The 27,550-nt window shown below is 47.6% G+C and overlaps 2 protein-coding genes across 2 annotated transcripts; both read right to left on the bottom strand.

The window, feature by feature from the left end:
• Window positions 1–8,475: 8,475 nt before the first annotated feature.
• On the bottom strand, window positions 8,476–13,288 carry TRIB1 (tribbles pseudokinase 1). Its single transcript, XM_032181996.1, has 3 exons — window positions 12,956–13,288; window positions 12,249–12,541; window positions 8,476–10,393 (listed from the first exon to the last, which is right to left on the bottom strand). The coding sequence occupies exons 1-3, from the start codon at window positions 13,286–13,288 to the stop codon at window positions 9,925–9,927; spliced, it is 1,095 nt and encodes a 364-aa protein (XP_032037887.1). The 3' UTR covers window positions 8,476–9,924.
• An 8,598-nt stretch (window positions 13,289–21,886) lies between these two features.
• NSMCE2 (NSE2 (MMS21) homolog, SMC5-SMC6 complex SUMO ligase) lies at window positions 21,887–26,370 on the bottom strand. The gene is made up of 3 exons (XM_032182632.1): window positions 25,490–26,370; window positions 25,064–25,170; window positions 21,887–22,266 (listed from the first exon to the last, which is right to left on the bottom strand). Exons 1-3 carry the CDS (start codon window positions 25,619–25,621, stop codon window positions 22,152–22,154), a joined length of 354 nt encoding a protein of 117 aa, XP_032038523.1. The 5' UTR covers window positions 25,622–26,370; the 3' UTR covers window positions 21,887–22,151.
• Window positions 26,371–27,550: the final 1,180 nt, after the last annotated feature.

Raw genomic sequence — 27,550 nt, 5'->3', positions numbered from 1 at the left:
CTGCTGCTCCAGTCCCAGCTCCTGCAACTGCTCCAGCTCCAGCTCCTACTGCTGCTCCAGTCCCAGCTCCTGCAACTGCTCCAGCTCCAACTCCAGCTTCTGTAGCCGCTACAGCTCCGGTTCCTGCAACTGCTCCAGCTCCTGTAGCCGCTCCAGCTCCTGTGGCCGTGTCAGAGAAACGAGCTGTAGCAGTGCAAGTTGACCCTGCAGAGGGCATTCCAACCCCTGTGGCAGACCCTGTAACAAAGTCAGAGAAACGAGCAGTAGCAGTGCAAGCTGCCCCTGTAGAGAAGGTGAAAATATGGTATAGAAATTCAAGTCGTTTAGAACGCAGAGAGTCTTCTGCCAATCCAGGTAAGGCTTCTGCCAAAACTAAGTATAGAGATGACGAAGATGATGACGACGCTGGGCCGTCAAGGATTCAGGAGGAGGAAGATGAGGATGCCGAAAGAGCAACAGTAACTACCCGAAGCCTAAACGAGCGCGAGCTACGAGATGTGCGAAAAGATTTTGGTCGCTGTATAGGTGAGCAGCTTGTCACCTGGCTGCTCCGGTGCTGGGACTCTGGAGCCAATTGTGTGGAATTAGACGGCAGGGAAGCCAAGCGGCTGGGATCCCTTGCTCGAGACGCCGGCATTGACAAAGCAATTGCAGATGGAGCACGACCCACCAGCCTCTGGAGGCGTCTCCTCTCAGCTGTGAGGGAAAGGTATCCCTTCAAGGAAGATATTTTATGTCTACCAGGCAAGTGGACCACTATGGAGAAGGGAATCCAGTACCTGAGGGAATTAGCCGTACGGGAAGTGATTTATGAGGATCCAGACCTCAAACAAACATCCACAGATCCAGATGAAGTCAAGTGTACACGACCCATGTGGCGGAAGTTTGTACGGAGTGCACCATCATCATATGCCAGCTCATTGGCAATAATGGCCTGGAAAGAGGATGAGGAACCCACAGTGGGTGAAGCGGCTAAACAACTCCGGCAGTACGAAGAAAGTCTCTCCTCTTCCTTACAGGCCTGCGTCTCAGCTGTGGAGAAACTTTCTGAAAAGGTTCACCAACTTGAAGAGAATCTATTGTCCTCCCCACCTGAACCAACCAGTGCCCACCGACCAAAGGAGAACACTTGGGAGAAACTTTCTGAAAAGGTTCACCAACTTGAAGAGAGATTATTCTCCTTCGCACCTGTACAAAGCAGTGTCTCAGCTGTCAGGGGTAGGCGTTCACCCACACAAGGAAGACGATATGGTGGGTACTCACCCCGTGCCACCCTGTGGTTTTACTTACGAGACCATGGAGAGGACATGAGAAAGTGGGATGGAAAATCTACCGCGACCCTAGAGGCACGGGTACGTGAGTTGCAAAAGAAAACAATCAGGAAAAAGGGATTCTCCGAAAAGTTTGCTGCTCCAACTTCCAGCAGACAGTCCTTCAAACACAGAAACGAGGAAGATTCTGACCAGGATTAGGGGGGCCCTGCCTCCAGCCAGGGGGAGGAAAGGGACAATCGAGTTTATTGGACTGTGTGGATTCGATGGCCTGGCACATCACGCGCACAGAAGTATAAGGCTTTAGTAGACACCGGTGCACAATGTACTATAATGCCATCGAGCTATAAAGGACCAGAGCCCATCTATATTTGTGGAGTGACAGGGGGATCTCAGCAGTTGACTGTATTGGAGGCTGAAGTGAGTCTGACTGGGAATGAGTGGGAAAAGCACCGCATTGTGACTGGTCCGGATGCTCCATGTATCCTTGGCATAGACTATCTTAGAAGAGGATACTGCAAGGACCCAAAAGGGTTCCGGTGGGCTTTTGGTATTGCTGCCTTAGAGACAGAGGGCATTAAACAATTATCTACCTTGCCTGGTCTCTCAGAGGACCCCTCTGTTGTGGGGTTGCTGAGGGTCGAAGAACAGCAAGTGCCAATTGCTACCACAACTGTGCACCGGCGGCAATATCGCACCAACCGAGACTCCCTGATTCCCATCCATAAGCTAATTCGTCAATTGGAGAGCCAAGGAGTGATCAGCAAGACTCATTCACCTTTCAATAGTCCCATATGGCCAGTGCGAAAGTCTAATGGCGAGTGGAGACTAACAGTGGACTATCGCGGCCTGAACGAAGTCACGCCACCACTGAGTGCTGCAGTGCCGGACATGCTGGAACTTCAGTATGAACTTGAATCGAAGGCAGCCAAGTGGTACGCCACAATTGATATCGCTAATGCATTTTTCTCCATCCCTCTAGCAGCAGAGTGCAGGCCACAATTTGCCTTCACTTGGAGGGGAGTCCAATATACCTGGAATAGGCTGCCCCAGGGGTGGAAACACAGCCCTACCATTTGCCATGGGCTGATCCAGTCTGCACTAGAGCAGGGGGAAGCTCCTGAACACCTGCAGTACATCGATGACATTATTGTGTGGGGTGACACAGCAGAGGAAGTTTTCGAGAAAGGGAAGAAAATAGTCCAAATCCTTCTGAAAGCCGGTTTTGCCATAAAACAAAATAAAGTCAAAGGACCTGCACGGGAGATCCAGTTTTTAGGAATAAAATGGCAAGATGGACGTCGTCAAATCCCAATGGATGTGATCAACAAAATAACAGCTATGTCTCCACCAACTAACAAAAAAGAAACACAGACTTTCCTAGGTGTTGTGGGGTTTTGGAGAATGCACATCCCAAATTACAGTCTGATTGTAAACCCACTCTACCAAGTAACTCGTAAGAAGAATGAGTTTGAATGGGGCCCTGAACAACGACAAGCCTTTGAACAAATCAAGCAGGAAATAGTCCATGCAGTAGCCCTTGGGCCAGTTCGAACAGGACCAGATGTAAAGAATGTGCTCTACACTGCAGCCGGGGAGAACGGCCCCACCTGGAGCCTCTGGCAGAAAGAACCTGGGGAAACTCGAGGTCGGCCTCTGGGGTTTTGGAGTCGGGGATACAGAGGATCTGAGGCCCGCTATACTCCAACTGAAAAGGAGATATTGGCAGCATATGAAGGAGTTCGATCTGCTTCGGAGGTGGTCGGTACTGAAGCGCAGCTCCTCCTAGCACCCCGATTACCGGTACTAGGCTGGATGTTCAAGGGAAGGGTCCCCTCTACGCATCATGCAACTGATGCTACATGGAGCAAGTGGGTTGCACTGATTACTCAGCGGGCTCGAATAGGAAACCCCAGTCGCCCAGGAATATTGGAAGTGATCATGGACTGGCCAGAAGGCAAATACTTTGGGATATCATCAGAGGAGGAGGTGGGTCGTGCTGAAGAAGCCCCACTGTACAACCAGTTGCCAGAGAATGAAAAGAAATATGCCCTGTTCACTGATGGGTCCTGTCGTATTGTGGGGAAGCATCGGAGATGGAAGGCTGCTGTATGGAGTCCTACGCGACGAGTTGCAGAAGCTGCTGAGGGAGAAGGTGAATCGAGTCAGTTTGCAGAAGTGAAAGCCATTCAGCTGGCTTTAGACATTGCTGAACGAGAAAAATGGCCAGTTCTCTATCTCTACACCGATTCATGGATGGTAGCAAATGCCCTGTGGGGATGGTTACAGCAATGGAAGCAAAACAACTGGCAGCGTAGGGGCAAACCTATCTGGGCTGCTGCATTGTGGCAAGATATTGCTGCTCGGGTAGAGAACCTGGCTGTGAAAGTACGCCACGTAGATGCTCATGTGCCCAAGAATCGGGCTACTGAAGAACATCAAAACAACCAGCAGGTGGATCAGGCTGCTAAGATTGAAGTAGCTCAGGTGGACCTGGATTGGCAGCATAAAGGTGAATTATTTATAGCCCGATGGGCCCATGACACCTCAGGCCATCAAGGTAGAGATGCAACATACAGATGGGCTCGTGATCGAGGGGTGGACTTGACCATGGACGCTATAGCACAGGTTATTCATGACTGTGAAACATGTGCTGCAATCAAGCAAGCCAAACGGTCAAAGCCTCTTTGGTATGGAGGACGATGGCTGAAATATAAATATGGAGAGGCCTGGCAGATTGATTACATCACACTCCCTCAAACTCGCAATGGCAAGCGCCACGTACTTACAATGGTGGAAGCAACCACCGGATGGCTGGAAACATATCCTGTGCCTCATGCTACCGCCCGGAACACCATCCTGGGCCTTGAAAAGCAAGTCCTATGGCGACATGGCACCCCAGAAAGAATAGAATCAGACAATGGGACTCACTTCCGAAACAACCTTATAGACACTTGGGCCAAAGAACATGGTATTGAATGGGTGTATCACATCCCCTATCATGCACCAGCTTCCGGGAAAGTTGAACGATACAATGGCCTGTTAAAGACTACCTTGAAAGCAATGGGCGCTGGGACGTTCAAAAACTGGGATACGCATTTGGCAAAGGCCACCTGGTTAGTCAATACTAGGGGATCTACCAACCGAGCTGGACCTGCCCAATCAAACCTGTTACGTACTGTAGATGGGGATAAAGTTCCTGTAGTGCATGTAAAAAATATGCTGGGTAAAACAGTCTGGGCTACTCCTGCCTCAGGAAAAGGCAAACCTATTCGTGGAATTGTTTTCGCTCAGGGACCTGGATATACTTGGTGGGTGATGCAAAAGAACGGAGAGGTCCGGTGTGTACCTCAAGGAGATTTAATACTGGGTGAGAATAGCCCATGAACTGAATTGCACCATGTTAAATAGTATATTATACTGTATGTTATCACTACCATGATTACTATAGGTGACTAATTAGAATGTATGGAAAAGAGTGTAACCTGAGCATGACATAAATGGTATGGAATAAGGGGTGGATAGATGTCCTGGTTTCAGTTAGCACAGAATTAATTTTCTTCCTAGTAGCTGGTGGAATGCTGTGTTTTGGCTTAGAATGAGAAGAGTGCTGATAACACCCCGATGTTTTAATTGTTGCAGAGCAGTGCTTATACTAAGCCAAGGACATCTCAGCCTTTGCTCTGTCCTGCCAACGGGCAGGCTGGGGGGTGCAGTAAGAGCTGGGAGGGGACAGACCCAGGACAGGTGACCCAAACTAGCCAAAGGGGTATTCCATACCATCTGACGTCATGCTAAACAATATATAGGGGTGGCTAGCCGGGGGGAGGGGGCCGGACTGCTCGGGGTTAGGCTGGGCATCGGTCAGCGGGTGGTGAGCAATTGCATTGTGCATCACTTGTTTGTACATACTATTATTACTTTCGTATTATCACCATTGTATCATCATTATTATTATTGTTATTATTATTTTGTTATTTTTTTTTTTCCTGTCTTATTAAACTGTCTTTATCTCAACTCACGGGCTTCACTTTCCATTTCTCTCCCCCGTCCCAGAGAGGGAGGGGGGAGGGTGAGCGAACGGCTGCGTGGTGTTTAGCTGCCGGTCGGGTTAAACCATGACAAATACGAACCCTGAATTTCACTTGGAGAGCAGGATTTTGCAAGTTACTGAGGAATCAGTGTAAGAACTGTTGCAAATTTCACGGTACTTTTACCAACAATAGTTCTGAGAGATGTTGCATTTAACAAAGACATTTTTGCAAGGGATTAATTCAGAGCATGGCTGTATGGCAGGCTATTCTTCTCGGTGCTCTGCAGGGAAACATTGTATTTGTAAGAGCCATTTGCATAGGATATTTCTTGGTGCTGCTAAATCCATGCAGTGCTGTAATGCTAAATGTTTTTTTTCTTCCTGACAGAATGCAATAGCATGAAAAAAAAAATGGAAAAAAAAAATCTGCTTTTGTATAAAGAGATAATCTGAAGAGATTTGCTTGACAGAGTGCACTCAGCACTGATTGAATAATTTGTGTGTTTAAAGCTCTCTCTCGAGCCTGCCCTCAATCCTTTAACGCAGAGCTCGAGAGGAGCCCTGCACAGGCTTTGTGATGCAGCCAAGCGCAATGAATCTCCCTTGTGCATCTTTATAAAAGTGTAGTTTTTTTTTTCCTTTTTCCTCATAAATAACTGATGCAAAAGTGTCTTAAACTGAATTTAAGGTGTTGTCCTAAAATCAGGGCCCTTTTTAGTGCATGTGGAACTGAAACTCTCCCAAAACTTCTTAATTAACAGCACATGAGCCCGGCAGTGTCACCTGCTTGGCAAGGAGATGTTGACCTTCAATCCGAGCGTGCTGAGCTGGCTGCTTTACCTGGCGCCCCATGAGGAAGCTGCTTTACACACTCTGCTCCACTGCTTTAAAAGTTATTGAACTGAGGGCTGAAATGCAGCTGAATATCAATCCGGTGTTGATAAAAATATGTATTCAGGAGATAAGGTCTTTCCTGATGGGGAGGCAGTTGGGCACTGGCTGAGGATAGAGCCCACAGTGTAGTGGAAAAAAAAAATCAGCTTTATTTTTGTTTTCAGCAACAAACAGATAAGAAGCAAAGGTTTCCAGCACCTTCCAGAGAGGCTGACAACATCTTCCAGATTCAGGACAAGAAGGATGACCAGCTCTGAGAAGTAAATAAGAGATTCCTACAGCCCTCATCCAAAAGGGACATTTAAAAATAGACAAATTATGACTCTCTCGAAAAGAAATGTATGCATTGCATAAATCAAAGTTCTCACACCCACCATCAAAGTTTAATCACTTAATATGCTGGTCTTTCAACATGCTCTGAAACTTTGTATACAATAATACAAACGACGGGGTTACGAAGCAATAGCAATTTATTCTGCTGTACAAACGGATGTTGCATTATAATCCCTAAAGCAACACAGAGGCTGTTTGCAGATGTTACTACAATTTGGCATTTATTTTAATTGCTCTGCAGTGTAGCTCATGTGAAATAAAACCGTGGGGTGACCTACACATTCACCTACTACAGGTGACTTCACTGCAGGCAAGAAAAAAAAAAAAAAAAAAAAGAAAGAAAGAAATGAAAGAAATGTTTTGAACATTTTCAAGGTTTCACCAAAACATGAACCTCCTGCAGTTGTTTTAAACGGATGCATCAGGGCTCCAGTCCAAGGCTGAAAGCACAGCGGGGCAGGGGTAATTCAATCAGCCATGCGATGAGGCGCATGTCTTTTTACAACTCTTGCAAGAATAACACCAGTAAAGTAACTTGAGATATTTTGGTGTCTGACATTCACTCAGCGAGTGCTAAGAAAATATGCTTACTGCACAGATTGCTGGTTTGTCAGAGTGGGAGGCAAGGCACCTTGGCTCCCTAATGACAGCAAGGGCTCTTTTCTTCACCACTGACGAGGTCCTGTCCCCTCTCTGCACTCCCAGCTCACTTTCTAAGAGCAGAGCCTTTTTAAAGTCGCTCTGGCTCCAAGACCTGCCTGGAAGCAATTGCTCTGGTGAGCAGATTTCAAGCAAAAGGACAAAGTTAAACATGAGGCAAAGTATAAATAAAAACCAAGCCTCTCTTCCTCCTCCTCTGTACTTGCAAGCGATGATCTCACCGCTCGGGGTGGATTACAAGGGTGGCTCGAGCTCTTTCAGGAAAGCACATTCTCTAACCTTGATACTGCTGCTATTTATACGCCTCACTCCCAGCCACAAAGCGCAGCAGCTCTGTCATCTTTCAGCTCATTTTTAACGGGAGCACGGGGCGGCTTCTGCGCTTCCGCCGGCAGCGGCACCAGCACCAGCCCACCCCCGGCACAGGCGATGCTCTGCGAGCCTCTCCCTCAGAGACACCTGAGACCCAATTTTCCACTGCCTTGAACATCCCCCGGCTGTGCACGCAGGTGCAGGATGACAGCCTTTCGCCGCCGTCTGTGCCCAGTTATAAATGAATACGCAGGCTGAAAGGCAATCGGGTGCCTCAAGTTCGGCGGCTGAAACCTGGCAGCCAAACTAGACCAATTTTTCCAAAGCAGAGCCACTTCTTCTGCCCTGTGTTTTTCAGGTAAATGGGACACGCTGTCCCACATAGCTCTTTCCACTCCCTCCAGCCCCACAGTCAGGGAACAGAGTCCCCCATCCCCTCTCACCTTCATGCGGACTCAACCAGGGAGCTCAGGGGTGATGGAGCACGTGCAGGCAACAGTGACGGGCTGACGTGCTTTGAGGCCAAAACACTTCAAACACTGAAGCCCCAAGACACCCAAAGTCGACCCCAAGATACCACGAGGAATGGGAGCAAGCATTATGAAACCAAGTTTATTAAAACTTTCTACAAGTCAGACTTTGTCATCCAGGTTTCCACATATATATACAGATATTTACAAGTTGGACATAGTGTTTTTAGCTTTTCTGGCAGATTTTTCTACCAATATATACACAGATGTACTGTTCTTTTCCATAGAAGGGTTAAACTGTATCACAGATACAAAAGTCAAGCAATCATGAGAAGTTTAGTGCAACGGAGAGCTGTAGCGCCCTGCTCTTAATGCTCATGATTCTGTCAAGTTAGTATTGCCAACAATAATTCACATTAAATTGCTCTTTGACACCTCTTATTAGGACAAACAAAGTACAATTAAAAAAAAAACAAAAAACAAAAAACAACAAAACCCCACACAGTAAGGTATGTACAAAGTACACAGTCCATGAGGTATACATGGTATTCGCGCAGCGCGCGGGACAAGTCCACGCTCTGCGCCGCGCCCGTGGGGTCCGTCACCCACCTCAGGGCCACCACAGACGCCTCCTCCTCGCCCACTGCAGACGGCCACCTCTTCATCTAAGCCGCCGGGCACCAGATGGGAAACATGGCAGAAGTTTTACGCAGGACTAAGCTTTACTTACCCCCAAACCCAGGAAGCTAATGATTTAGGTCTATTGGTTATCCACGCACATTGGAAAGACTATGAATAATCATGCAAAACAAAACAAAAAAATTAAGGGGGGGGGGGGGGGGGGAAAAACGTAGCCAGAGGCCAACAACATACCTGAATAATCAACTTAAGAGTGTACGGAGATTTTATTCTTAAGACTAACTTTCTGGGGGCAAGGGGGGAAGGAGAGGGGATGTGCTGTTCCTAAGAATTGAGCCCGTAGGAAGACACGAACGTGTTTACATATACTGTACAAGATACCCCTTATCGCTGTCCAAGGGAAGGTGCCCCACCCGATAGTGTTACGTTTTGGTAAACGGATACCTTTTGGCACTGGGAGCTAACGAGACCTGCTACTTGACCAGCTCGCTGAGGGCACGAAGTCGTACGGGACACGCCATGGTAACTTGAGGCTGAAGGCTATTTAAAATGATTTTGTGTTCAGCAAATGGCATCAGAGGGGATCCAGCTGGGAGATCAGCTACGCTCTGCGTCAGAAAGGGTCACAGTAGTGATCGCAGCAGCGATTTGCCTTACAGGAGGATCTAACAGCTTCGTCCCTAGGGAAAAGCAACCAGCTGGGGCAACAAGCAGGTAGCTGGACGTGGCCGGTGGAGACCTTCCCTCACTAAAGTGCACTTACAGTCAGAAAGCTACTTTGCAAGATGCCAAGTCAATTCCCCCTCCACCTTTTTTTTTTTTTTCCTCCCCGAAAGAAACATTTTTTGTCAGATTTGCTCAATTAGAGACATGTCCTGTGCCCCCCCCCACCCTCTGCACATCACTGTCCACATCCCCGAGCCACTGCGGCAGGAGGGGAAAGCCAAGGGCTGGCTTCGAGTCTCTCACGTCGCCAGCAATAAGACTCTGCAACCAAAACGCAGCCGGTGACAGCGGTGGAGGGCACGGGAGGCAGGAGAAGAGCCAGGAGGCTCTCGTGAAGCTGCACGGGTCCTCCAGGGCCAGCGGGACGAGCCCAGCGGCAGAGCGAGCAGGCGGGCGAGCCTCCGAGCACACGCTCAGGGAGCGGAGATCGACGGGCTGACGTTTATTTTCAACAAGGTCACTTTTCTGATCATACTGGCACTTTAAGATGCTGTGAGTTTGTAACGTGGAAAAAAAAATAAAATAAAATAATGAAACCCTACGGAGATGCCAGAGGTGAGAACAGCGAGGTTCTTGAGATTTCCGATTAGCAGAAGAAGGAACTAATATCGTCACTGTCTCCATGGTATTCTGGAACAATTTGATCAGAAGTTCCCGTCTCCTGGTCTGTATATCCAGGCTCCAAGACCGCCTCGAACCAAGGATGAAGCAAGATCTCCGGGGCTGTGAGTCTTTCGGAGGGCTCCCGCCTCAGGAGGCTGCGGATGAGGCATCGGGCTTTGGGGGAGACGTGGTCAGGAATACAGAACTGTCCACGGCGGATTTTGGAAAACAGAGTACTAGGGTCCGAGTCATGGAAGGGATAGCGTCCCACGAGCAGGGTGTAGAGCATCACTCCCAAACTCCACACGTCGGCCGACTTCCCCGAGTAAGTCCCCGTCGTGTTGAGGATCTCGGGGCTGACGTAGGCGGGACAGCCGTGTTTATCTGAGAGCGCGTCGTCCTCGCCTTTGATGATGTGCGTGTCCTCCAGGCTCTCCAGCCTCAGCTGAGTCCTGCGGAGGGGAAGGAAAGGAGCCACAGGTTAGAGATTTGGGGTAGCGAAACACAGGCAGAGCTACAGGCAGCAAAGCCCTCCACCACTGCAGCCACCTCTCCCTTTCGCACATTAGCACAGAGGAAAGCAGTGGAAACAACTTTCTAATTTGCTGCAGAGAAGTTGTTTATCCCAGACCCGAGTGCAGAGACATGCATCGGGCATGTGTTCGGCAATGCCTGCTTAGTAAGTGGGGATTTTAGCAAGGTGCCAGGCTCTCCAGGGACACCAGCAAGGCTCCTTGCATGGGATGAGCCAGAACCAGTGTGTCTGTGTGAGTTTTAAAATGCAAAATCCTGCATTCGCAGTGCTCACCAGCTCATCTGATTTTTTAATTTGTATTTTTTTTTTTTTTACTATTATTTGTTCCCTTTCCAGGTGGTGCCATATCCACCTCGTCCCCCGTCCGGGTTAACTGGGAGCCTTTCATCAGCAGCGCCTCTGTTCACGTGCTGCGGCAGGGCTCCGCCGGCCGCGCCGCTGCGTGGATGTGCTAACTGCAGCCTGTCCTCAGCGTGACCTCCTGCTGCAATGCAAAATACCCATCGGTTCTGTAAACGGAAAATATGACTCAATGCGAACCGTGGGCCCGGGATTGGCCGCGGGAGCACTGAAACTGCACCTGTGCTGGTGAGCCCAAGAGCCTGCCTTGCCATTGCTTAACCCTCTTCTTGCCAAATGTGATGCACATGACACTCGCCTGTGCAACGCGTATTTCCAAATGAGCCAGGCTGTGTGCAATGTAACATTTCAACAAATGTTTCATCTTATTATGGGCGGGAAAAGCTGCAATAGTTTCCTTCAAAGGAATTACTTTCTTTGCATGTCAACATATGGTTGGCTGTGTTTTAAGGGGGGCAGTTCTGGTTAGTTTTCTTATCGCATTCATAACCGATATCCTGACGAAGCGTTAGCAGAGTTAAAAAAAAAATAAAAAAAAAAATTCTTCTGTCTCAATAAATCATCTCCTGTTTCATCAGATTAAGCACAACTCCATGACAGCTTCTACTTATTTTTTAAGCTTTCCACGGGACAAGCAGCTGGTCAGAGTCAGTTTTGCCGATTAGCACAGTATTTCTGGCTCTGCCATGTGCAGTGATGGACTACAAGCGCAGCAAACACCCCAGGGAAAACGCTGAATGATCTTCCCTGACCTAAATTTAGAAACTAATTCCAAAAGCATGCCTGTGGAAGGGGGGAAATTGGAACCTCCTCGCTATAAACCGAGGCTTTAGGCTAAGTTTTACCAAAGCGCTTTTCTTCCTCGCAGGATATTTAACCGTGTCCCGCCCTCCCTCCTGTGCATGCCCGCATCCACGGCACGGGCAGAGCACCACCACCACCGGTCGTGGAGGGAGCCAACAGCCTCAGGAGAGGCAGCAGATCACCTAACCAGCAGAGATTTTGGGAGGAGACCCCTCTCATGCTCCGCAGTGGGGTTTCTCCATCCCCTCCTTCCTCTCCCTGCCCCAGCCCTTGATTCATTCGACCCCGGCGGAGTCCCACACACGACATCTGGCACCGAGTGCCCTGACTATCGCCCCTTTGTCCCCCAGCGGGTGTCACCGAATGTGTGCTGAATGAGAGGAGCCTCACGGCGAGTTTCCTCCATTTCGTCAGTCGAGACCCAACTACAAGCAGGCACGCACCAGCTGGATCCCTGACCTGCTCCACGCACGTGACGCAGCCCGCATCACGCAGGTGATGCCCGGCTTACACCGCCATTCACGCTCCCCGGGATGCTTTTTGCCTTCCCAGATGAGGCTTTCCTCCCCGCCCGCTCACCCAGAGGCTGGCCACCGACAACCGCTCACCTTTCTTCATTGGAGAAGACAAATTTCCTGAGCTTGAGGTCACCGAGGACGATGGCCGACTGGTGGCAGTGGGCTACGGCCGAGACGATCTGCTTGAAGAGCCGGGCAGCCTCCTCTTCCCTCAGCCTCTTGCAGCTCCTCACATAGGAGTGCATGTCCCCAAAGTCCTTTTCGAAGAAGACATAGGCCTTGGTGTCCCCGAGGATCACCTCCACCACCCCGGTGATGTTGCGGTGTGACGGCAGCTGGATGTACGGCCGGATCTTGTCCTGGTAGTGTTTGAGAGGGAACACCTGTGAAGAGGAAATTAAAAAAGAAAGTTCGTTTTCAAGGGCGTTGGAAGCGGCCTCGCTCGTAGCAACTCTTCCCAAACAATGACGAGGGAGCTGGAGGGCAGCCAGGGCTCCGCGGGAGCGCCGCTCGCAGCGGGCTCCAAGCCCCTTTCCTCGCATCGGCGAGGGGAAAACGAAAAAAGCAACCCACAAATTGCCAAACCTAACCCCAAAGCCAAACCCCTTCAAGCCTCACCACGACCTCCAGGGCTACCCCAACCCCTTGGGCTCACCCCAAGTCCTCCGCCAGCCCCTAGCGAGCGGCGCTCCTCGCCGGGCGGCTCCGTGGCGAGGCTCCCCCGCCTTTTACCCCAAAAGAAGCCCCAAGGGAAGGGACACCGAGACTCCTCGCCCCCTCGGAGCCCCCCAACTCACCTTACAGCGAAGCTCCCTGCCGGAGCTGACGCTCAGCGCCCTCGACACCTGCTCCCGCTCGGCCAGCGGCAGCAGCAGGTAGGAGGCGATGAGGCTGGGTCCCGCAGCCCCTCCGGCGGGCGAGGACGGGGCGCAGGGCGAAGAAGGGGCGCTGAGGCAATCCGGGGGGCCGGAGGGGCACTCGGCCAGGCGAGGCCACTTGGAAGCCGGAGCCTCCTCGTTGGGGCCGTCGGGGAGCGGCGGCAGGCGCTTGGCCGGGGCGCTGCGGCAGCGGGCGGCCGGCAGGAGGAGCGCGGCGGCCCGGCGAGGCGGCGGGGGAGCCGGGCGGCTCATGGGGGGAGCCGAGAAAAGGGGAGCCGGGATCGGCGAGAGGAGCCCGGGGTTGGGGTGGTTTTGGGGTGGCTGTGGGGTTAAGGGAGGAGGAGGAGGTGGAGGTGGTGGTGGAGGAGGAAGGAGCGCGGCTGGCGCATCCCCTCGCTGCCCCCGCCGCAGCCCCGCGCCGTGTCCACCATCTGCCGCCGAGTCGGTGTTAAAGTAGTTGGTTTAAAAAAAAAAAAAAAAATCGCTTTTCCCCCCTCCTACCCCGGCCCTGACGCATGGGGAAGTGGGAGGGGAGGAAGGCTCGGCCCCGCCTCGCTGCGCCCCGCTCCGCCCCGCGCCCCGCAGCGCCCCGCCGGGCTGGGCACGGGGCTGCTTGGGGTCCCCGAAACCCCGAAACCCTTTTCCCCGAGAGCCCGAGGTGCTGGAGACGAGGGAAGGGGCAGCCGAGGGAGAGGGGAGCCTCTGCGAAGCCCCCCCTGGAAGTGGCAGCGATGCTTTGGGTCGGCGGCCCGCGGGGTGCTGCGGGGATGCGGTGGCAGAAAGCTCGGGGGGGGCTTCGAGACGGCATCGCCGAGGCTTTCCGTGGGGCTGAAACCAAAAAAAAACAAGCTGCAATGCCAGGAACCCCTCCTGTATGGGTTCAGCACCACCTCAGCCCCGCTGTTGCCTCGCCAGCCACTATTTAACCTTTGCTCATCCCCAAGCCTGCCCCACAGCGCTGGTGCGTGCTCACCATCGGTGAGCGTGGGCATCACCACCAGAAATAATTTTAGCCCCCGTTTTGAAACCATGTGCTATCCCCAAAAGGAACAGCATCCCCAAAAGGCACAGCATTCCCAAAAGGAACAGCATCTCCAAAAAGAACAGCATCCCCCAAAGGCCCAGCATCCCCACGAGCAGCTGAGGTGGCAGGTGAGGAGCAGGATCAACCCCAAGAACCCCCATCCAGCCCAGAAGTGTGGCTTTAAAGCCATATTAAAGAGGTGTTCTGCTGGGACTGCCAGGAAATGGAAGCAAAAAAAAAAAAAAAAAGAAAAACAGACAACAAATCATCCACTGAAAGAAAAAAAAAAAAGCACAGACAGCTGTAGTTTTGACAAGAGTGCTCCAGAAGGAAACTCTCCCAGCTTTGCTGTTTACATATATGCAAATGTGCTGCAATCCGGTGCTGAGGCTCCCTAATAACTGAGGGAGCCCGGTTTTGTTCCTGCAGGCCCAGCACCCATCCTGCTCCGGTCCCCCCGTGTTGGCCGCAGGCAGGGAGCGGGATGGGGTCCCCGGCGTGGTGGTGATGCCACGAGCGCAGGTACCCGCCGGGATTCCTGGCAGATAACTGCATGGCACAGCCCCGCCTGCCCTCAGCTCCTTGTAGTGTATTTTAAGAAACACATGAAACTCTGGTGCTGGATGACTCACAGCATAGCAGTCCCATTAATGCATTTAAACATAAAATGCATATGCCATAAAGGGATATCCCAGGGGCTGCATTTTCCTTTCTTTCTTTTTTTTTTTTTTTTTTTTTTGGTAACAGAAAGACAATTCGGCAAATGTCTGCAGATTGTTTCGGAGCGATTCACCGCAACCCAGAGCGTGCTGGTTTATTTCGTTCCTCTTATAGGTGAAGCACGCAGGCGGGCCCGCCAGCCTTTTTTTGGTTTACGTTTCCCCTCCTGGAAGGCTGATGACGGGGATAGCGCTGCCGGCTCAACTGGGCCAGCGGCTTCTGCATTAACGCACCGCTTGCTGCGTCCGAGAGAGCGTGAGGTGGGGTGAGGAGAGCGTGTCAGGGGTTTTGGGGACAGGGGCATGGTGTAGCCACTTCTCCAAAATAGCAATGGACATACAGAAAGGTATTCATGAGTGCTGTCAGTGTGCAGCAGCACCTGGTCGGTGCCCCCCGGCTGCTGCACAGACAGAAAAGTTTCGGCTCTACCACCGAAATGTGGCCCAGGTGAACCCAGATATGTTAAATCTGGCCAGCAGAAGGTCTCTGTGTGATGGGGGCAGCTCTTCCCAGCAGGAAACCTTCATGGCTTCTTTAAAACTGGCATGCTGCTGGGTGCTCATAGCATTAATATCGTGAAAAAATGTGTAGTAGAGATGCAAAATTAACAATTAACCAAATTAAGAGTGCTCAGTACCTAATCCCCAGTTAGGTTTGGGTATGGATCATAGGGAAAGGTCCACATCCAGCCTCCTCCTTACCCTCACCAAGTTCTTTCCAACAAGCCACTGAGCGGAAAGAGAAGTGATTCCAAGTTTGGGGTTTCTGTCTTTTCTAATTTTGGCCGATCCCCAAAACAAAATATATATATCCAAAAATAAAACCAAACCACCAACCAAAAAAAGGGATGCCAAGGGTGGCTGGCTGCACAGCACTGGTGCTTCTCGGAGGGCTGAAACTTGTCCTCCCCAACCATCTCTGCCACTGCTTGCATGCGAGACTGTTTTTTTATGGACCAGTGGAGAAAGAAGTAGGGATTCAAGGAAGAGCTTTGTGAAGGGCAGAACTGCTGCAGCATTTCAGCATTAGAAGTTTTTTGCATGACGTGGGGCTCCTACCCTTGCCATTAGCGGACTCATGTTCAGCCACACTGTAGGTCACTTCATTTGGGCATCCAGGTGTATCGCCCACATTGGTGTCCTGAAATCACAAGCCATTGGGGTCTGCCTTTTTCTCCCTGCTCAAGCCTTCCTCATCTCATCTCCCTCTCCCCCTCAAAAAAGGATTTTCCTTGAGCTACCTGCTTAGCATACACAAAGAGAGAAATTCAGCTCTACCCAGCAAATATAAGGAACCAAACACCCGGCCTTGGATGCTCCAAGAGCAGGAAGGTGGGGCAGGGGTGGCCTTTGGGAACACCTTGGCAAAGGACAACACTGTGCAACAGGCACTTCCCATGTCCTAAGGAAGTCTGAGGAGTTCCCAGTCAATGGGAACCTCAGGCATCCCCTCTCCTTGCATGTTATTTTAAGGGAATTTCTCTTCTGTGGCGTTCAGGCATCTGCCCATCTCACCCTCAGCCTGTGCCTAGGCTCACCTGCTCAGCTGCTTATCCTGAGATGCTCGCAGAGTTATCTCCACTGCTCCACTTCTCTGACCCTTTATCTTTGTAACTGGAGCAGCCGGCGGCAATGAGAATTGTGTAACCAGCTCCCCACTTCCCAAGTGCTTGGGACAGGTCTGGTTACTTTGATAATGTGTCTCCTGGGACACACGGAGTAAATCTCTATTAGATTAGGCCACTTATAAATAAACCAGGTGCTTGCTATGGGAAGAAATTAAAAAGTCATTATTTTAGTTATCGGATGACGGACGCATGACACACAAATGTCTCAGTGAATATTAAACTATCAGGCAAATGATGTAAAGTAACTATCTTTATTTTACAAGTTATCTCAAGCCATTTAATGATATTTAAACTACTGTTAAGACTTTAACTGTATCAGACTTTAGCCAGTGGTGTATAACCAGCAGAGAGCCCGTGATCTGCCACGGAGTCTCTGTATAGACTCACCCCACACAGAAAAGGCTCGCAGAGAAGTTGCGCTGCCAGGTGATAAAGAACTTAAAAGCCCCGTTTTATAGCAGGAATCGCGCCTGTGGTAACCCTACAGCCAGCCTTACACATTGTGAAATTCAGTGGCAGATTCAGTGCTGAGATATAAAACACATGACAGGCGTGTAGTGACATCAAAAGAACTGAAATGTAATGGTGTTCAGATGTCTCCCCTCGAGCCCTCCCAGAAACTCTTCTGAGGGCTGCTGTCGCCAGGAAAGCCGAATAATTCCCTTTTGATAACCCTGTTATCGAATCCAGGGAGTCTCATGAGCAGCGCCTCCTGACTTTGTTTCTGCATGGACCGAGGAGCATGAAGGCTTCTTCTGTTGCTGGTGAGATGTGTGAAGGCTCAGGTTTTAAACCTCAAACCCTGTTTTTACTTCAGAAGCTGATTGCACAAGCGGACAGTGAATGAGCGTCTCTCCATTTCCCTTGCGGTCAGAGAAGATCCTATTCATACCGAGTTTACAAGCAAACACTTCCTTTGGTAAGCTTCCCATGCAATTCAATTCATGTGCGTGCTTTCATGCCCTGTCTGCGGGTCGGGACTAACATCCGAATAACCGCGTGAGGCACAGTCTCTCCCCAGCCCTGCTGCTGTTTTTAGGCAGCGCTTTGAAACAACAAATCACACAGGTTTTAGGTATGTTGATGCCATCCTGTTAAGATGATTACTCACGCAGAAGGTGAAGCACATCCATGGGTACCCATCACATGATTTGCACACATCCCAGGACTTTACCTGCTTGACGATCAATGTGATATTCCTCCCTCTTACTGTCACTGGCTTGCAGCCTAAAATCCGCTGGCACCTACACACAGGATCCACCTCTGGGCACTGCTGTGACCATGCCACGTGTCTGGAATAACGTGCATTCACTGCAAGTGCTTTAGGGCCGGAAAATAAAATTGTTATTTATGGAAGATTTGGAATCCCTGCATGCAGTCAGAACCCTGTATGTTAAAAATGAAAAAAATCTTTGCTGACTGATGGCTTTGCAGAAGAATCTGCACTTGGAGTGAGAAGACATCGCTTTAAAGCTTTGGCACCAGCACAAGAGCGGAGGAACTGTCCTTGGGATAATCTAACAGCTTCCACTCCAGGAAACACATTTCCTAGGTACATCGTCCCCACTGCATCACAGAGCACCACCCCTCAGGGAAATGCTCATCTGACAGACCACACAGTACCTCAGGGTCCACACAGGGGGATTTTTAGGGCAGGTGAAGTTTGACATTCACTTGAAACTGCAGTGGAAGTTAATCGAGTCCCACGGTGAATCCTGCGCTCGCTTTGGCCACAGCACTTGAGCTATTCTTGAGAAAAAAACGTCATGAGGCACTTGTGACCACAGGTAGGTAAGACCTTTGTCATCAGCCACTCATGAGGAAACATGAGTATATCCAAGAGGACATTGTCTAAAATAAGGCAGTGTGTTGGCCTTGGCTGTTGAGTCATCGGTATCACTTCCTCCAGCCCCTGCTCTTGCTCTGGGTATTTCTCAAGGGAGCACTGACTTAGCCTTAGTCTTTTTGATGCTTCTGGAATGAATAAGATCACAGCTCAGGAGCAGCAATGATGAATATACCCTTGATTCAGAGGAATGTGTGCTCCTTTTAGCACAAGTGTGCTAAATCTTCCATGAGATGCCTGCCTGATTAGTTCTTCTCTTCACACGTCATGGCTCCACTGATCTGAAGGCTTCAGAGGGAGTCTCTGGTTTTAAAATGGAGAATCTGTTCCAGCGAGAGAGCTGTGCTAGAGCCCCAGGGTACCACTGAAAGCTTTTGCATATAGATCTCCCATGCCTTTTAGTTGTTTTAATGTTTGATTAGGCGTTTCTTTAATCAGTCAAAATGCTCCATGGGTCTTCCCCGGCCGACAGGGAAGGTCAGTGACAGACCCTTACTACATCTAACATCGGGACCCCAACTATCTCTAGGTTTGCTGTACTTGTAAAGGACCCCTTATGCAACAGGAAAGGAAAAAAAAAAAAAAAAAAAAGCCTCACCTCTGAGTTTCTTTCCTTAAATATTGTTGCAAAATTCCTGACGTCAAACAATGAGACACAAATTACCCTGTGAACTGTTAACATATGCCTGTTTACATATGATATCTTACAGCCAAAACAGATTAAGATTTGAAGCTTTAACTGCTGTTGTTTCCACTTCTGTGAATCATACAGATCAGCTTATTCATCCCAGAAACTTATTTTTATTCTTTAACTCTTGCAAGCTACTTCTACCCAGAGCAGAGTCTCTGTGGGCCGTGGGACACGTGGGAACGGGGAGGTCACTGCTGTGTAACGAAGCCCAGACCTTGCAAATGAAAAGCACAGAGCTGCCACTGACTCCAGCCACCCCGATGAAGCAGCAGTGTTTTATAGCTTCCACCAGGTCAGTTGATAGGCACAGAAGCCTTCTGTATTTGCCGAGGCAATTCTGTCCTTCCGCCCAGTAAATGCCAGCTGCAGCTCACGCTGATGACCAAGCCTGGATTATTCCAATTTCAGAAGGAAAAGTACTTGCAAGTATCAAAAAATCAGCCATGGAAAAGCAACAGGATGGCTCAAATTCTGGGTTCAGAGAAAAATAGATTCATTCATAGTACTAGGATTCCTTGGGCACAGTTTAAATTCAGAAGGGCCAAATTTTTGGGGGACCAAAGCTTCACTGATTGCAGTAAATACAACAAGTTTTCTCTAGCGGTTGAATCTGTACAGTACATCACTGATTTTGGCATGACCCTTTTAAGCAATCCTGACATAAGTGCATCAAATATTTGTCTTTTTCTGAATAATATGGCTGTGGCCATACTTGAAAAAGAGGTGTCTGATGATTAAAGAAACCTACCTCTATTTAATTACATACACCTCATAACCTCATATGTCACTGTTATTAAAGCTAAGCAAAGAAGCACTCCCAAAAATCAGTCCATTCCTCCCAGCTGAAGGCTGGGAAGGATTTCAGAATTTATAGGCTCTCTGATTCACTAACGCTGCCCAGCTCAGGCTAGCAAAGAAGGAAAGGAAGATCCTGTATTTTGCCGTCACCATGCCAGCAGCTTGTAGGTACAAATTAATCTGGGTATAATCTAGCATTTATAATGTTATGCATTATTTGAAGGTATATTTAAACATCCCAACACCTACATGAACTAAATTTGAGGTGCGATGCTGCAGCCATGGAAGTTGTAGACGCATCTTTGCCTCTGAAAACTTGGGAGCCTGATTACCAGTAAGGATGGAATTAGATCCACGAGGACAACATGCACGGACCTCTATCAGAAACTGCAAACTGTGGAGCCACCGTAGGTTTCACACAGGTTTCTCTTTCTGAGAAAAAGCTACCAACAGCTTAGGACATCCCTCCACCACCACCACCACAACCACCACTTTTGTTTTGTTATGTTTTGGTTTTTACTTTTTTTGTTCCAATACTACAGTTAACATCCTCCCTTGTGGTATTTAATGGTATCACTTTCCTGAAACTCAGCAACCCACCTTCTGAAAAGCCTGAGACCCGAGATGTCTGAAAAAGGACCTGACTTTCACACATAAGCAGACAAACAAGTACACACTGCTCAAGTCTCCCTCCCGGCCTTTCTCAAACATTTCAGCTGGGCTTCCAGACAGAAGTACTCGTGATCACTACTGAGTTTTGAAAAGATAGACCTTTGGGGTTAAACCACATTATGAAAATTATCCAGCTAATTCCCATGAAGTGTTTTGAACACAAAAGCTCAGTGCAAATAATAATGGCCCAGTTCCCTTTTTTAGCTATGAAATCAGCTTGCAGATTAATATTCTTCAATTACAAAATAATAATTTCATCTTGAAGTGGTTTGCACTCGAAGTGCAATTGGGGTTAATAACGGTCTAATAAAGGAAAGCTGTTAGCAAACAGCGGCCCAGAATGAAAAGCTTAGCATTTTGGTAACGTGGTTGCATTTTATATTAAATGTCAGGTTGTAAGTTCAGAAAAATGACCTGGGAAAACAACATCTAACCCATCAAGGATCCCAAAGCTCAAAGAGCTCTGTATTTTCAGTTTCACACATGCCAAGATATTGTAGTGATTGGGCAAAGGGGAGTGGCTTTAAACTAAAAGAGGGTAGGTTGAGATTGAGATATAAGGCAGAAATTCTTCACTGTGAGGGTGGTGAGGCCCTGGCACAGGCTGCCCAGAGAAGCTGTGGGTGCCCCATCCCTGGAGGTGTCCAAGGCCAGGCTGGATGGGGCTTTGGGCAATCTGGGCTGGTGGGAGGTGTCCCTGCCCAGGGCAGGGGGTTGAAACCAGACGGGCTTTAAGGTCCCTTCCAACCCAACCCACTCTGTGATTCTGTACGTGCCACCTGACCACCAACCAAGGCAGCTCTTTTTACCTGTGGCTATTTCTGCTGCATATACCTAGCATCTTATCTGCTAGTCTGCAGATCAATTTCAAGAGCAAATACCGAGTGTCACAAAGCTTAAATCTTTTATTGAATTTGTACCTAAATGCATGGATATAATATTTGGTTATCTGTTTTTAAATTCAAGTCATATGGTTACAATATATTCGTATTGTCTACAAATTAGTTACTGGAACACATCTGTAAATAATTGGAGTCTCCTAACATACAGTGTTACAGCAAAGCTCCCTGGGAATTCCACACACATACACAAAATCTGAAATAAGAGCTTCTGCATTTCAAAAGAGAAGCATAATTTAGTGCAGAGTGTTCAATAATTATAAGAACAAGGCCAAGATCCCCAAAGGTGAGCGGTAAATTTGTGTGGCCACACACAAGGTACAGACGTGTAGCACTTCATGGAAATTAAGCTCCTCTGAAGTATCTTGAGGTTTGCATCAAAACAGGGAAGCACTCCCAAGCAGGGCATATAGCTTGGGTAAACTGTGGTCAGTGCCCAACTCTGAGTGTTCCCAGTACTTACAGAGACAGTAACAGAGCTACTTGAAACACTGAGCGAAGCAATCACTGTTAAATGCTGGCAGAATCTGCACCTCTAACAGGCTGAAAAAATTAACACGCTGACAAGGAAGGTTACATGACTGAAACCACATTTTATTTATCAAATATAAGATCTTTGAATTTCAGAAAGGGGAGAAAACAACGAGCTACACTGGAATCCCTCATATTTGGCAGTTTAAGAAAGCACTTCCAGTTACAGCTGAGACCTTCAACTTTGCCTATAAATGAAACCCTTTAAATAACAATCAGTTACACAACCTGCTTACAATCAGCGGCTTATCTCACAAGATCTCTAATAACAAATTTTCTTTGTGGCAGCAACATATCCAGCTGACTTCTACAGCGTTGACCAGCTTTGTTTATTCTGACTGTCAATCGCTCTTTTAAGTGCTTCGTCTTGCACTAGATCTGATTCTTTTACATCATCATGGCTACAGCCAATTTTAGGGCAGCTGTCAAAAAGAAAAGAGAGACTCGGGTAAATGAGAAGAATTGTATTAGTCAGATACAGGCTTTTAAACGATATCTGCTGTTTTATTGTATTTATCTGGGATTCACTCTCTCTATCAGCAGCTCGTTACCTCTTTTCCGCTTCACCAGTTCTCTGTTGGGAAAAATAAATCCGTTTATCTACAGCGGAGGGAATCAACAGCTGAAGGAAGGAAGAGGGGAGAGGTGGAGCCTCTCACCTGGGGATCGCTCTCTTGCTCCCTGTACACAAACTGCCCGCATTAGTAAGGGTACTAACACTGCACAGAAACCTTGCTGTGCTGCTTTCTCCCTTTGAAGCCCTCTCTAAGCTGCAGGTAACTACTTCTTGCCCTATTAACCTGCAGTGGAGCAGTATAATCTTCGCTGATAGATAAATAGGGAAATTAATTTCTAGGGAAATAGATAGAAGAGAAGGAGACTTGCAGGGGCTGACTGATGAATCAGGGAAACATCAAGTCGGTGTGAAAATTTGCCAGTCCTTTTATGAACTGAGAAAGCACAGAAAGGAGAGACAGGGTCAAATGAACAGCCTCTAAATGAAGATCAAATACAAAATGGCTTACAACTACTTGAGACAGCCATAGAAAGATACTACTGTTAAAAAATATTCAGGGAGCAGAGGTCATTTTCCTTTGGCAGTGGCCTAAACATTCACAGACCGTGCCAGTGGTCAGAAACCATACTTTTTCTGATTTTTTTCCCCTATTAGGAATAATCTTTATCTCGGGTGCTGAACTTATTTACATTCAGTACTCACAGCTTTTATTCCAGACGTGCCCACAGCTTACTATGTTTGTCATGAGTAAGCCACTTAATTGCTCTGTGCCTCAGTTTTCCCATTTATCACCTTATTAGAGCAATAACTTCACAGATTAATGAATAACAAGTCCGAAGAAAAGCTTCCAAGGTTTGCTGTAAACACAAAGTGTTAGCGTGTCCTTCCACGCAGTGGAAAATTGTGAGCAAACCAGATGCATCAGAACGGCCTCAAGAATACGGCACGTCTGCCAGCACAAAAGCTGGTGGCTGTGCCTGTGCCAGCTGGAGAGCTGCTGCTCAGCCAGGGGACTGCCAAACACACCGAAAAGTAGCAGCACGACCAGGGTGGTGAGCTCGAATGAGGAACTCCTTGCATGCACTAGCCTGGCTTCCCACCACGGCAGGCTATGGTTTTTTAAAGACTGCATTTTCTCAAGAAACGTTAAAATTAGAGCAAGTCAGTGAGATTGGGCAGGGAAAAGCAGGAAATCTTTCTTATTTTAGTTACAGTGAGGTCTGGTTAATGCTGGGCTTTGGCTTTTCTACCATGCTGGAGTAACTACTGTAACAAAGGGAAGGTTGCAAGCTCAAAACCCAAGATTAAGAACTGCCAGGATTCAGACTGCTCAAATCAGTGCAGTTTGGGTATAACGTAGCTTTAAAGCTGGGCATTTTACAGCTTTGATGGAGATTTTTACTCTTCATTTTCATGGTAGTAGAGAGCAGATCTTTTCCTGATGGATTTAACACCACAGAGAAATGTTTAGATATGGACATCCTAAATTCAGCTCCATATTCCAGAAGGTATTTTGTGTAGTGCTTCGGGGCTGTTGAGCACCTGCTTCCGAGCCTGACCCCGTCCTCCACAACTCTCACTTTGTCCTCTCCAGCCTGGGAGCTGTTTCCCAACTCCCCTTCCTCAGAGAGCCATCCCCATGGGTGCCTGATCTAGTAGCAGCGCTTTCCTGTAGCCAGGAAGAAGTGTGGAATAAGAAGTCCTGCTCCACCTTTGTACCCATGTGGAGGAGCGTGTGGAGTAACAGAAATGCCAGAGCTACAGATGGAGGAAGTCAGCTGATTGCAGCATTATCTCTGGAGAAATCAGGTTGATAGTCTCTATACAGACCTTCCTGAGCAAACTGTGTTTATTAAGAAGATCACAACTTGGAAGTTACCGTGAAGTCATTAACCCCCAAAACATCAAGCTCTAGCAATTTTGGTGTAAAAACAAATGTGAAGTTAATAATGACAGTTCATGATGACATAGCATGTCCACTCCATGTGCTCTAAAAAGTGTTTGAGACCTTTTTTTTCTCTTTTACATTTAGGTGTTGGGGTTCTTTTTGGAAAATCAAAACAATTCTAATTTTAAACTTTTCAAGGAGAATTTCTGGTTTAATAATTTAACTTTTACATGTTTTCATTCAACAAAATATGTCCTATGTGGAAAGTGGCAAGCTGCTTTAGTGCTATAAAGTCAGAATTATCTCACTGCACTGCAGTAAGAAGTACTCAATCCCATCTGATCATTCTTAAACTCTATACTACCTAGGAGACTGACTTTTATTATTTCTTATTTCTAATTGTATTGGAATATAACTGCAAAAGAGAGTGCACAGCGGAGACGTTTATTTTTTCATTAACCCTAAGGCTTGCTAAATAAGCAGCGGAAATAAAATGAGCAACTGGATTTTATGAAGCTTCTCTTTGTTGTTCACAGCTATATAAAATCTCTTTTATTCTGCTGTGCAGGTACCGTGAGTAGCTGTAACTTCCCTACACACTTCCTGAATATTTCCTTGCACATTGTTTTCATTAAAAAAAAAAAAAAGGTCCTTCATGCGTACAGTACTAATGAGGAGACTGTGACTTGGGCAGACACTGAAGTATTACTTCCTGCAGCCTTGCCAATCCAAATACATTTCCTAGAACAAGTGGAGTAAAATTCCACTTACACAGCAAAGCAAATAGCTTTTCCACACATTCTTGTTAGCTTACCGGACTTTTTTCTTTTGCTGCTTTCGAGTCTGGATAATTTTTAGAATGGCATCTTGCTCATAGGAATGCCCACAGACTTTGTTTCGAACCGGCTTCTTCATTTCCATCTGTAATCAATAAGGTTTTATTTAGAGGAGCTGATAATGCCCATGAAAGTGCTTCTTATGAAATGTATGCGAAACAGCAGGAAGTCTGTTTACCACTCATACATTGCATTACACTGAGATTACAGGGTCAGGTCCCACACGGTGAACTGCATTGCTACCTGTAAGGTGTTTTCTTCCAAGCAGCATTGCTCCTTTCTGATAATGCTTGTAATTTTTACTGCCTGGTTTTTCACAAGTATTACAGATTTGTAATGAACAATCCAAGGAAGACTACGAAATAGCTATTTCACAATCTGTTATAGTAGCAGTGATAGCATACCTGTGTAATGGGACAAATGAAGTTCACCTGACTCTGAGTCACAGCTATATCTTCATCGATTTGTTCAATGGCATCATTATCATTATTATCTGATTTAAGGCGAACTATAATAGGAAACAAGACAATTTTCATTTAATATTTAATATAGATAGTCAATACTTTAAAAAAAAGCAAATAAAGTCCAGCATATGCCAAGCATTATCTCACAGCGATATCTAATATAGCACAACATATTTCTGCATCCACTCCCTATAATGCAAAAAATACCGTGCAAAAAATACCGTCTATGGTAGAAAATGTAGATTTTTTAATGGCAGCCTTTTTTTTTTTTTGGTAGCTATTTATAGCCAATGTTAGAATGGAGAGCTGGGAAAGAAAGCAAGATGGCCTAAATATATATGTAAAGACTCTGGTTTCCCCTTTTCAAGTTCACCAAAGACCAGTAGCCTGCAGATGAGTACCCAAAATCTGATAAAAGATGAGGTGAAGCTTTTGCAGATTTGGCAGTCCTGCCCTCAAGATCAGTTGTGTTTGAATGTCATAGATGGGCTCACTATACAGCTTGGATACACAGTATATGCTCTAAGAGGAATTTGTGCTATTTATCATAATACATCATTTGCAAAGTGACGGCTCTGTATTTTAAGACTATAATTAGTGAAAAACAAAAGCTAGGGATGTGCTATTTGAGATAGACAACAGGAACGTTATTGGAGTAACCTTAAGGAGGTTACCAAAATGAAATACCGTCGTCTCCCAGAGCACACCTGATGGCTCGGGGCCAGGGAAGGAAGGGAAGACAGGCAGGAGGAAATCCACCTTGAGCCAGAGATGCTGTAGGTCCCTGCCTCTGCCAGAACAGCAAGGCAAGGTGTAACTCTGCATACCCACGGGCATGCCAGCCTGGGGTTTCATGCAGAAACTAATTAATCAGAGTCAAAACGGAGACACCAGAACAGCTAAGGAGGGTGCCTTGTTGCTAAGTGTAGCCTTAATAAATGTCTACACGTTGTTTCATCTTTTCCTAACTTCGTCCTGTTATTGTGAATCTAGGCTTTCAGTGGAGCGCATTTGTTTATCTTGCAGTGTTATCTGGGAATACAAATGAAGTTAACACCTGCCCTGCATTTCCATTCCTTTGGGGGAACTCTGCAGTGTTTCTGCAGCAGTGCCCCGGGGCGTATTTCTCAAGGTGTCCCAAGCTGAACGGGACATTTTTCTCTCTAGCTGCACAAGCCAGTTTGCAAAGCAAGAACACAGAGTTCAGAGAGGACGAAATCATTCAATGGCCTGAGTTTGCTTTGCCTGCCTATGAGGCAGAAAGAAACACAAGCCAACACCAAGGGTTTAAAGTCATTTTAGGATTTTGCCTTCTACAAAGTCCCAACCTTGGCTCCCTTTGCTATCAGCCCATCTCTGCATCCCTGGTATTCGGTCCTCCACATCTGTTAAGGACCAGTGTTTCCTAACTTAGGGTCAGTCCCGCGTGCCTGTACAATGCCATCACCTTCCGGATGACAACAGAAGACATCACCCTTGGAGCAAGCAGAGTCTCTCACACCTAGCCTGGACGGAGCAAGAACATCTCTGGTTGAGGGACTCTTGGCATGGGGACTGCAGCCATCACTTCACCACAGCACCTCTCGCTGTGCCAGTTTTCTTCCTTTGTGTGTTTTTCTTCTTCCTTAAGAGAGCTTGCCCTTCCCTCCATCCCATACCAAGAGTTTCTCAAGCACTCAGGAAAGTTTCTGACCCTGGTTCCTGCAAATACTTATGCAGGCAAGCACCAAGGGTATTCTTCTTTCTGTTAGCAAGCCTTCACTCGATCAGTAGGGTGCAGATGCAAGAGGAGGAGAGGCTCAAATATCAGATGTCAGTAATAATTGTACGGCTTTCATCTCCAAGAATATTAACGTACCTTTATCTGATACTGACCCCCTAACAGAAGTAAGTATTTGCAAATCAGAAGGAAAAAGTGGGCAAAAGTTACCTATAAATACTGAAACTGCAATAGTATAGACAGCAGAAAAAGACTTGCATCAGTTACCAGTTTTCTATTAT

This window comes from Aythya fuligula, chromosome 2 (assembly GCF_009819795.1).
Source record: "Aythya fuligula isolate bAytFul2 chromosome 2, bAytFul2.pri, whole genome shotgun sequence".
In the NCBI taxonomy this organism is placed as follows: Eukaryota; Metazoa; Chordata; class Aves; order Anseriformes; family Anatidae; genus Aythya; species Aythya fuligula.
The sequence above is the reverse complement of the archived record's forward strand: the minus strand, read 5'-3'. Positions and strand labels throughout refer to the sequence as shown.